Below are 12,357 nucleotides of genomic sequence, written 5' to 3'. Positions count from 1 at the left end.
TAAACTTGTTCGAGCCCAAAAGACAACGCAAAGGAGACAAGACTGTGGTTACCTTACCTTGTGTATTCTTTTTCCTTCTGAGTACGGCTTTTTAGTACGTCTACCGACATCCAGCGGCATTCATGTTCTTTTAACACTAGATCTTTTTTTTTTTATTCGATTGCTCAGAATCTGATGCGAAACAGCTCAAACATTTAAAACAATATGCTGGCTTTTAAGCCGCGATACTATATAACAGATGACAGATTGAAGCTACACACTTTACCGACGATGTATTTTGCCTCGTTTTCTAACCTAGTGAAAAGACGATTTAATACTTTTGAAACAATGTGATGAGAAATGGATTTTTCCTTGGTGTAAAGCAGATTGTCACGCTTTGCTGGTATAGCTAGAAATATCCCAACCAACCTCCGGATAATGTTTGCAAAATGGAACAGGTAAATAGTTTTGGATTATAGACTAAAGTCACAGCATTAAGAACGAGTTTTAAAACATGCTTACACACACGTTTGTGTGACATTGTTTTGGTTTTGATAGACCTGTTTAAACAAAAGAAAATCAGTTATGAATTTGATCTTTTGCACACATCAATATACTACTGTTTGCATACCGTACAAGCTGTTGGTGGCGATCCAGGTGGACAGACTTTCAGACTACACTTCAAAAATACACTTCCAGAGTTGTGAAACTTGAAGGCTAGCAATCTGGCAGTGGCAGTTCCATTACTATAACTATTAAAGTTACTTATGAGATCCATGGTGGCAGAACATCTGCAAAATGAATTTTGTAACAAAATAAGACAATACAAGATTCTTCTTTTCAGAATCTACCAGTTGTATTTCATTTCAAGCAAGCATAAATTCCGTATAGATTTTGCTTATCGAGAATGAAAACTCTAGACTTTAAACTAGCGGACACACGGTTCTTAGAAATATGCATTTCGTACGTTCCCTTAACTTTCTTCTTGAAGGAATCCACACATCGGCAGATTTGGTTTCCACAAACAATCACACAAACGAAAACAAGACCTTGTTTGGCAAGCACGAATGCCTCCGGCCCAAATTCTTATTGGTTACAAATTTTTCAAAAAGGCTAACCCTTTCACTCACTTTTAGGAGGAAAGGTTGCTCAAAATATGTCAACAAACTTATATAACTTAACAGTCACGACATTTTGATATTTCTCAATGATTTATTTGGCGCCTTTTGTCGGTCGATAGTAAAGATATCTCGTGGTGTAATTTATTTTGTTAATTTTCTTTTAATGTTTAAGAATTAATACAATTACGCGAATTTTCGTACATGTAATACTTAAATGTAGATATAATATAAGGCCTACCCGCCATTTGAGATCAAAGCAACAGAATCATTTTGATGAATCATCTATTCCCGGATACGCTGTGCAGCTGGTAACTTCCAAACTGTAGTGTTCTACAAATGAATAGTATCTTAGTATTATCTATAAATGTGTCTACAGGATACGGAATACCCCACCTTATGCTTTGAACGGAGAGCTTGACTGCATGGCAGCGTGAAAGCAAATTAAGTCAATAAGAACCGAAAAATAACAGTACATTAAAATTTTTGCTAATTTTGCATATGAACGGTAAATGTCTGGGTGCTACATATAATTGGTAAAACTCGTCCGGATTGTAGGCTAATAAACTTTTTGTGACGAGTTCAAGTTTGACAAATTGTCTTCTTTTTAATTATACATCAGATGAAAATGATAAGTCATACCTAAGTACGTTTGTTATTTATGTATTGTCAAACTATCGAATTAAATATACATGTACCTATATTCAGTAGAATACACCTGAAATAAGGAATAATTAAACCGTGTAGCACATAGTATAAGTTGTATTGGAACGACTGACTAGTCCAGTATAATAGACGTTACGGGATTGATATATTATGATTGTCAATCCCAACGTCTAACAGATATTGCTTATAAACGCATAGCCACAAAAACACAAAAACATTGCAACAGAGTCACCAACAAAGGGGAGTTTTACATGAAGCACAAAATTGTGCTATTTCAAAAGATGGCATGGATCTGGACTTCCAGTGCAAACTTTTGATCAACGCTAGATCTGCACATGCAAGTAAAAATAACTTTATAAAAAAATATAATGAGATAACTCCAGTGTATGTGTGAACAGATATACATTTATATAGTTGATATCTATATTTTAAGCCACAAAATGTGACAAATACAAAATCAATAAAGAGTATGGCCTGTCAGGCCGTAATCAAGGTATGTTGACGATTCACCAATGACATATGGTGTTGCGCATGACACATCGTCCCATTATTGTGAACATTTCTGCCAAGTATTATCAAATTTCTTTAAACGATGGACTGGACACAAAATATACTTTATACTAGAAATGTGTCATCATGCCACGGATGCCCCCGCATGCAGCCAAAATTTCAGATGTTATAATATTTAGTTCCAAATTTGTTTGCACAATTTTTTTTTCATTTTAAGTTCAAAGCCCTTAAAACTTTTCAATGTTAACACAAACCATTTCATACAATGTTCAAGGCACTGAAATTATTCAGTCTTAACCTTTAGAAAAAAGCATATTTCATATTTGTAGCCAAAATAATGGCTACATACATTTCCACAAAAGTATGAGTGCTGAAACTGAAAGTTCAAACTTTTTCCAACATTCAAGAAAGATAAGTTTGTCCAAAATCATTGAACCACGACCAAATTCAAACTTCAACTGCTTATTCCTAAGATGTATCTATATTATTTTCAAAGTGAAAGGGACATAACTGCCAAAAATCATCGAACCATGACCAAATTCCAACTTGACCTGCGCCTTCCTTTGACATATCCATATGTCAAATTTGAGTTTAATACGTAACACTGTTGGGTAGATAATGAACAGAAACTGTAAATTTCATATTATTTTCAAAGTGAAAGGGGCATAACTCTGCCAAAAGTCATTGAACCATGACCAAATTCAAACTTGGCTTGGGCATTCCAATAACATATCCATATGTCAAATTTGAGTTGAATGTGTTGTACCGTTGGGGAGATAATAAACAGAAACTGAAAATTTCATATTATTTTCAAAGTGAAAGGAGCATAACTTGCCAAAAATCATCGAACCATGACCAAATTCGAATTTGACCTGTATTTTCTCATGATATATCCATATGTCAAATTTGAGTTGAATGTGTTGTACCGTTGGGGAGATAATGAACGGAAACGGAAAATTTCATATTATGTTCAAAGTAAAAGGGGCATAACTCTGCCAAAAATCATCGAACCATAACCAAATTCGAACTTGACCTGTATTTTCTCATGATATATCCATATGTCAAATTTGAGTTGAATGTGTTGTACCGTTGGGGAGATAATGAACGGAAACTGAAAATTTCATATTATTTTCAAAGTGAAAGGGGCATAACTCTGCCAAAAATCATCGAACCGTGACCAAATTCGAACTTGACCTGTATTTTCTCATGACATATCCATATGTCTAAATTGAGTTGAATGTGTTGTACCGTTGGGGAGATAATGAACGGAAACTGAAAATATCATATTATCTTAAAGTAAAAGGGGCATAACTCTGCCAAAAATCATCGAATTATGACCAAATTCGAACTTGACCTGTATTTTTTCATGACATATCCATATGTCAAGTTTGAGTTGAATGTGTTGTACCGTTGGGGAGATAATGAACGGAAACTGAAAATTTCATATTACTTTAAAGTAAAAGGGGCATTACTCTGCCAAAAATCATCGAATTATGACCAAATTCGAACTTGACCTGTATTTTTTCATGACATATCCATATGTCAAGTTTGAGTTGAATGTGTTGTACCATTGGGGAGATAATGAACGGAAACTGAAAATTTCATATTATTATAAAGTAAAGGGGGCATAACTCTGCCAAAAATCATCGAATTATGACCAAATTCGAACTTGACCTGTATTTTTTCATGACATATCCATATGTCAAATTTGAGTTGAATGTGTGCAACCGTTACTAAGATAACTAGAAATGTGTAATCATGCCACGGATGCCCCCGCATGCAGCCAAAATTTCAGATGGTACATTAATTATTTTTTTCATTTTAAGTTCAAAGCCCTTAAAACTTTTCAATGTTAACACAAACCATTTTCATACAATGTTCAAGGCACTGAAATTATTCAGTCTAAACCTTTTAAAAATAGCATATTGCATATTTGTAGCCAAAATAATGGCTAAAAGTAAGAGTGCTGAAAGTTCAAAATTTTTCCAACATTCAGGAAAGATAAGTTTGTCTTAAATCATTGAACTACAACCAAATTAAAACTTAAACTGCTTATTCCTAAGATGTATCTATATTATTTTCAAAGTGAAAGGGACATAACTCTGCCAAAAAATCATCAAACCATGACCAAATTCCAACTTGACCTGCCCATTCGTTTGACATATCCATATGTCAAATTTAAGTTGAATATGTAACACTGTTGGTAGATAATGAACAGAAACTGTAAATTTCATATTATTTTCAAAGTGAAAGGGGCATTACTCTGCCAAAAATCATTGAACCATGACCAAATTCGAACTTGGCCTGGGCATTCCAAAAACATATCCATATGTCAAATTTGAGTTTTGAATGTGTTGCACCATTGGGGAGATAATAAACGGAAAATGAAATTTCATATTACTTTCAAAGTGAAAGGGGCATAACTCTGACAATAATCATTGAACCATGACCAAATTTGAAACTTGACCTGCACATTCCTTTGACGCATCCATATGTCAAGTTTGAGTTGAATGTGTTGTACCTTTGGGGAGATAATGAACGAAAACTGAAAATTTCATATTATTTTCAAAGTAAAAGGGGCATAACTCTGCCAAAAATCATCGAACCACGACCAAATTCGAACTTGACCTGTATTTTCTCATGACATATCCATATGTCAAGTTTAAGTTGAATGTGTTGTACTGTTGGGGAGATAATGAACGGAAACTGAAAATTTCATATTATTTTCAAAGTAAAAGGGGCATAACTCTGCCAAAAATCATCGAACCATGACCAAATTCGAACTTGACCTGTATTTTCTCATGACATATCCATATGTCAAGTTTGAGTTAAATGTGTTGTACCGTTGGGGAGATAATGAACGGAAACTGAAATTTCATATTATTTTCAAAGTAAAAGGGGCATAACTCTGCCAAAAATCATCGAACCATAACCAAATTCGAACTTGACCTGTATTTTCTCATGACATATCCATATGTCAAATTTGAGTTGAATGTGTGAAACCGTTCTTTAGATAATGAACGAAAACTGATGATGACGGAATGACAGAATGACGGAAGGACGGAAGGATGGAAGGACGGAAGGACGGAATGACGGAACAGGGTAACACTATATGCCCCGGCCATTACATGGCGGGGGCATAATGAACGGAAACTGATGATGACGGAATGACAGAATGACGGAAGGACGGAATGACGGAAGGACGGAACAGGGTAACACTATATGCCCCGGCCATTACATGGCGGGGGCATAAAAAGAACATGTTAAGCTTTGACCTTTAAGTGTGACCTGGACTTTGGAGGTAGGGGTCCGACTGCGCATGACACATCGTCTTGTTAGTGTCAACATTTGTGCAAAGTAATTTTAAAATACCTTGATCTATGAAAAAACTATGGACTGGACATAAAATATATCATATAACAGACCATGTTCAGCTTTGACCTTAACGTGTGACCTCGATCTGAGACAAACGTCTCATTATTGTGAACATTTGTACCAAATATTTTCAAAATCCCTTGATAGGACGGAACATCACAAATACTCTAAAACAAACAAAGTTAATATTTTCAACAAGTGTGACCTTTACATTGAATGAAGGCTGACTGGCTGTTGCGCATGACACGTCGTCTTGTTATTGTGAATATTCGAGCCAACAAAAGCCCTGGATTGATGAGAAAGTTACCCTTTAACAGACCATTTAAGCTTTGTCCTCCAAATGTGACCTTGAACCTGGAGGTAGAGGTCAGGGTGTTGCGCATGACACATCGTCTTATGATTGTGAACATTTGTGCAAAGAAATTTCAAAATCCCTTTCTCTGTAAAAAAGTTGTGTTACCTTGACATTGGAGGTAGGGGTCCTGGTGTTGCACATGACGCATCATCTTATATTATAACATTTGTGCCAATTTTATACCCCTTTTTTCTTCGAAAGGGCGAGGAAAAATTAAAATATCTATTGCTTTGCGTTTCAAGCGTTAATCAAAATTTTGTCAAACTTTCTATCCATGTCATGCTCAATCATTTATAAAAATATCAAACAATGTTATTATCAAAATAAAAACTAAAATACAAACAACTATCCTACATAACTTTTGCTAAGCTTAACTTTTTCTATTTAGCAATGTTTTGAGATAGTCCCCCGACATGAATCGTGTTGAATTATCCGTTACAACTCGTCTAGGTAGCATGGAAAGCATGCACCCATACGTTTTAACCCTTTTGATGGTGTGTACAATCACATGTCTTTACTAAATGTCGACATTACCGGCTTATTGTCATACAGTGCATTCCTTACATTTAATACATCTTTCGCTTCAATGTGGCAAATTAGGCCGTATTTGAGAGAAGCAGAGTTATATAGCACTGAAGGGATGGTGCAGCAGGGGCGGGGCACCTTCCGCCAGGATGATACGGCGCTTGGTGAACACCAGACTGTCATCGCCAGAGCCTGGAAGAGATACCGGCTACATGGTTAATCCGTCAGGATCACAACACCAGCTCAAGATCGGGGTTTGATCGTTCCGGCACGTCGTGCAAGGTTTTCGACAGCAACCTTTGTTCGAAATGACATTGCTAATTCTGCGGGGGTCTGTGTTTCCAAGCAGACGGTACGTAGAAGGCTGCATGAAGGTAATTTGCGGTCGAGAAGACTGTGCATACGTACATGTATCCCCTTGAAACGTCGACATCGCCAGGCCCGTTTGGAATGGACCATGGAACATACACAGTGGACTATGCAACACTGGAGGCAGGTTCTGTTCACTGAAGAGTCCAAGTTCTGCCTAGACTTCACAGATATGCGTGCTAGAGTCTGGAGAAGTCGAGGTAAATGGTTTCAAGCTGCAAATATTGCTGAGCATGACCACTACGGAGGTGTGTAAGTTATGATGTGCTTGGATGGACGAATCGACCTGGTTGTGCTAAATAGAGGTACATTGACAGTTCAGCGATTCATAGACGACATCTTAGACAACCAGGTTAGGTTGTATGCTGGAGCAGTCGGCGGTAAGTACATTCTAATGCAGGATATTGCTCGCCCATATATGGCAAGGGTGGTCCAGGACTACATAGAGAGGAGAGGGTGTCTGTTGAGCGCATGGACTGGCCAGCTCGCTCACCTGACTTAAATCCAATAGAACACATGTGGAATGAGCTGCAGGCTAGAATTTGAGCTTGTCAACTGCTAACCAGAACCATCCAGGAGCTTGGAGCCATGTAGGCCCAAGAATGGGCAGCCATACCCGATAGAACGATCAAAAACCTAATAGGGAGTATGAGAAGGCGTTGCCAAGCTGTCATTGATAGCCGCGGGTCATTTAAACGGTATAAACTGCAAACAAAACAAAACAAAAACAACAAAAACAACAAAAAACTAGAACTGTGTCCAAAGGACACGGATGCCCCAACTGACAACATATATATGGTATATAGTGAAAAAATCAACAAAGGGCCATAATTCTGTTAAATTTGGTTGCAGCAAAAATTCCTTCTTTTACTACCATCTACACATTAAGGTTATTCATCCCTGGAAGTTTAAGCAAAATCTACCATCCGGTTTAAGAGGAGTTGCGTTCACAAAATTTCTATATGGTATATAGTGAAAAAATCAACAAAGGGCCATAATTCTGTTAAATTTGGTCGCAGCAAAAATTCCTTCCTTTACTACCATCTACATATTAAGGTTCTTCATCCCTGAAAGTTTAAGCAAAATCTGCCATCTGGTTTAAGAGGAGTTGCGTTCAAAAATTGTCTACATAGTATATAGTGAAAAAATCAACAAAGGGCCATAATTCTGTTAAATTTGGTCGCAGCAAAAATTCCTTCTTTAACTACCATCTTCACATTAAGGTTGTTCATCCCTGGAAGTTTAAGCAAAATCTGCCATCCGGTTTAAGAGGAGTTGCGTTCACAAGATTTCGGGACGTACGGACAGACGGACGGATGGACGGACTGACAGACGTACGGCGTGACGGACACTCGGACGGACAAGTGCAACGCTATATGCTCCCACTCTGTGGGGGCATAAAAAACAATTTTACAAAATTGGAAAACACGCTGCATGTTATGAAATCTTCAAAGAGGGGGTCTCACTCATCTCTAGCACGAAATCAGTGTAGGACTCATTTACAGGGTTGAATGCGTCGTACATCTGAATTGCTAAAACAGTTAATCAACACGGCGTTAATAAAATTATCAAAAAAAAAATATTCCCACTAAAACATATAGTGCTTAGCAAAAGTTGAGTTTTATAATATAAATACATATATAAATGTTACCTGGAAAGAATATTGTCCAAACTATTTCATGACCCACAGTGGTTGAAGTCGAACTGAGTAATGAAGTCAAGCTGTATAAAGGATTAACATTGATCTGCTCGTCTACAGTAAGCCTGGTTTAAAAAATTGATAGAACAAGACTAGAGCGTTAATGCACCTTTTTCTATGGTGGCTGCTTTGGAACGCTTGTATGTGTCGTGATGGCGCTAGCAACAACAGGACAATGCGCCAAATGGCATCGCTCGGTTCAAATCAAAGGATTGGCTTATAACTACTTATTGACTACGCGCCGTTTGGCGTGCTTCGCTAGAGACAGGACGACGAGGCAACAACGCACCGTTTGGCGCTTTGTCATGTTGTCGCTAGCTACAAGACGAAAGGCAATAACGATATAGGTTGCGCTATCGACATCGCAATGCACAATGTACCAAATCAGCCATCATATATTTCTTCTGGATCTCGTGACGTAATAATGTTAGGTAAGCGAAGTGTCTGTTATCCATTTTTTCGAATTATTTTCAGACCTACTATTTATCATTTTTGATTTTAAATGCAGTCTTATCTGAACATTATAACTTCAAATCAGTCCATTAACTTAAATGTCAGATTTTCAATAATGCTTTATTTCTTCTAGATGAAAATAGAAGTGTTGTGTTTATTTCAGTCATGTCAGCATTTGACATGAAAAACATCAAATTAAAGTTAAAGGCTGCATGAACAAAAAATGTTTAAATCATTTTTTTACACCAGTGACCTTGACATTGATCTAGGTGACCCCTTACTTCACAAAAAGTTATAAGACCATGAAGGTATCTACCTACTTAATATGGAAAATAAATGAAGTAATTAAGTGAAATTTAACATAAATCTAACTTGTCGGAATAGGTTAATCATTCAAAGGGATAAGAAAGGAAATATGGATGGCAGTTATGTAACTTGGCAACAACGTGTCTTTGTCTTGGTTATAAAGTAATTAGTATAGATCATGTAGATAGAACTCAAAATATATCCAACCTGCCGTTTTATGTTAACCATATCCAGAATCTTAGTACTGAAAAGGGCAGTAACTTGATTTTGTTTGTAGCAATAGTATGTAACTTGCCTCGATCATGTGCTTTTTATTTATTAGTAGCCTAAGTGTGTAAATCATATAGCCATTGGTACAGGTGGAATTTAAGAAAAAGCCAACTTGTTAACCTTGTATGGACTGATTGACAGCCTGACAAACGGAAGGACGGTTCAATCACCATATGCCCGAGGTATAAAAAAACCTTGTAGCAATAGATAACTTATGTAAGATCCATAGTCAAAATTAAATTCTTACTGTGCGGAATAAGAACTGTTGATTTGTTTAATAACTCCTTCCTGATCAATCTCTAGACATACAAACTTTACTACCACACTTTTTCCACTATGTACTTTGTATGTAGCTAGTCCACTGTATGGTCCGTAAGTGATAATAATTTCCTCGTCCTATTGAAAATATATAAAAGTACATTGGTATTTCGTTAAACTCTGCCATCGATTTTTTTCAGTAAAGCTTGGACCAATATTTTAGGTCCCAGAGTAAAGTAAAGATTACAGTCATGTTTAAACCTGACCTATTTCTAGAAAAAATATGGAAGTTAAGCATTGTCTATATATATTTGATATGTAATTCTTAATTATCAGAGAATCACGCAACATTCCTTATTACTATTGACCTTCGATTCTTCTACAGAACGACAAGACAAGAGGTACCTTAGTTTCCTTCCTCAACCCATATAAATGTTCAGACTGACTTAAATTTTATATTTTATTTACTGAGGTCAAAGGATATCGGACGGATGAAAAAAATAAAATAATGTGAATACACTTCATATGTTCTCTATCCACAAACTAATTATCATCGATCTCGAATTTGTATTTCATGAGTTATATCAGAATCCAGATTTCCTTGGATGGACACACAGACAAACAATACAATTTTATTCAGTTTTCATCCTTTCCGTAAACATAGCAACCGCAATAAAAACATTAAATGACATGCATAATCTTCATTTAGCCCTGTATCTACATAGCTGGTATCATCAACTAGCTTTTGCATTTTATCAGTTATGACTGGATAAAAAATACTCGGATGGACGGACAGACAGACAAAGGATTAACCTATAGCCCCCTCATGTAAAAGAGGTAGGGGACTAGTAAATACAGCTGTAAAATGTCAAATTAATATATTTAAATGACAAATGCTTTATAAGTTACAATCCGGACAAAAAAATAAGTATAAAACAAGAACGTGTATGTTAAACACAAATGCCCACGGCTCAGATACTTGTCAGTAACTACATTTCAAAAATGTATAACCATTCATTCAGTAATGGACAAATAAATTCCAAAAAATGCAAGATATGTGCCAGCTAAATACGAAATGCATCTGTCAATAAATAAAGCTTTTATGGGCAAAGTTTAAAACACTTTTTTAGCACTGGTGACCTTGACCAAACTGACCCTTAACTCAATTAAACGGAAGAGACTACGCATAAACAAGAGCCATGTCAACATGGCCATCCTCCGCCGAATGTGTTTGCTCATTTGACGAATGTATATGTAGTAGAGCAGAATAATTCCATTTTAAGAGATCTTTTGATAATGAAAACTGATGGCTGAAGTGATTACAGATTTGAAACCTATGTGAATACTGATGGCTGAAAATAACAAAGGGCAATCACTGAAAAATAATGCATGGTAGGTAATCATTCTTGTGTGCTGCACCCCTCCTCAGTAAAATTTATCCACCTATGAAGTTTCAAGTTGATACCTCAAATACTTTTGAGATAAGCTCCGGACAAAATAGTATGAAAAAGAACAAACGTCAATAACTCAAAAAATATATAGGGAAGAGTTATCATTCTTGCGCACAGCATTCCATAAGATCTATCCACCTATGACATTTCATGTTGACATCTCAAACACTTTTTGAGTTATGCTCCACTCAGGTGAAAAATTAAGTATGAAAAATAACAAAGGGCAATAACACAAAAATTATTAAAGGTAGAGTTATCATTCTTGTGCACTGCACACCTCCTGAGTGAGATCTATGCACCTATGAAGTTTCATGTTGATATCTCAAAGGCCTTTTGAGTTATGCTCTGGACATAAATTAATTTTGAAAAATAACAAAGTGCAATAACTCAAAAATTATGCAGGGTAGAGTTATCATTCTTAAGCACTGCACTCCTCCTTAATGAGATCCATCCACCTATGAAGTTTCAAGTTGATACCTCAAATACTTTTTGAGATAAGCTCAGGACAAAATAGTATGAAAAAGAACAAACGGCAATAACTCAAAAATTATGTAGCAAAGAGTTATCATTCTTGTGCACAGCATTCCTCCTCAATAAGATCTATCCACCTATGACATTTCATGTTGACATCTCAAACACTTTTTGAGTTATGCTCCACTGAGGTGAAAAATTAAGTATGAAAAATAACAAAGGGCAATAACTCAAAAATAAAGAAAGGTAGAGTTATCATTCTTGTGCATTGCACACCTCCTGAGTGAGATCTGTGCACCTATGAAGTTTCATGTTGATATGTCAAAGGCTTTTTGAGTTATGCTCTGGACAAAAATTAATTTTGAAAAATAACGAAGGGCAATAACTCAAAAATTATGCAGAGTAGAGTTTTCATTCTTGTGCACTGCACTCCTCCTGAATGAGGTCTATCCACCTATGAAATTTCAAGTTGATATCTCAAATACTTTTTGAGATATGCTCCAGACAAAAATGTCGGACGGAAGGACGTACGGACGGACGGAAGGTCGGAAG

At 36.3% G+C, this 12,357-nt stretch overlaps 1 protein-coding gene across 1 annotated transcript in view; it reads right to left on the bottom strand.

Moving 5' to 3' along the window:
* Positions 1-616: 616 nt before the first annotated feature.
* Positions 617-12,357, bottom strand: part of LOC132714036 (C-type lectin lectoxin-Lei1-like) — a 51,788-nt gene continuing 40,047 nt past the window's right edge. Inside the window, exons 4-7 of the mRNA XM_060696767.1 lie at positions 9,873-10,021; positions 8,549-8,661; positions 1,339-1,430; positions 617-770 (exon numbers count right to left, since the gene is read on the bottom strand). Of these exons, the coding sequence (XP_060552750.1) occupies positions 1,366-1,430; positions 8,549-8,661; positions 9,873-10,021 (327 nt within the window). The 3' untranslated portion in view covers positions 617-770; positions 1,339-1,365. The remainder of the gene's footprint in view (positions 771-1,338; positions 1,431-8,548; positions 8,662-9,872; positions 10,022-12,357) is intronic.

The sequence above is a fragment of the Ruditapes philippinarum genome, unplaced genomic scaffold, assembly GCF_026571515.1.
Source record: "Ruditapes philippinarum isolate M1 unplaced genomic scaffold, ASM2657151v2 ctg1941_1_1_1_1, whole genome shotgun sequence".
NCBI lineage: Eukaryota > Metazoa > Mollusca > Bivalvia > Venerida > Veneridae > Ruditapes > Ruditapes philippinarum.
Note: the sequence above shows the minus strand (reverse complement) of the source record. Positions and strands in the feature narration are given on the sequence as shown.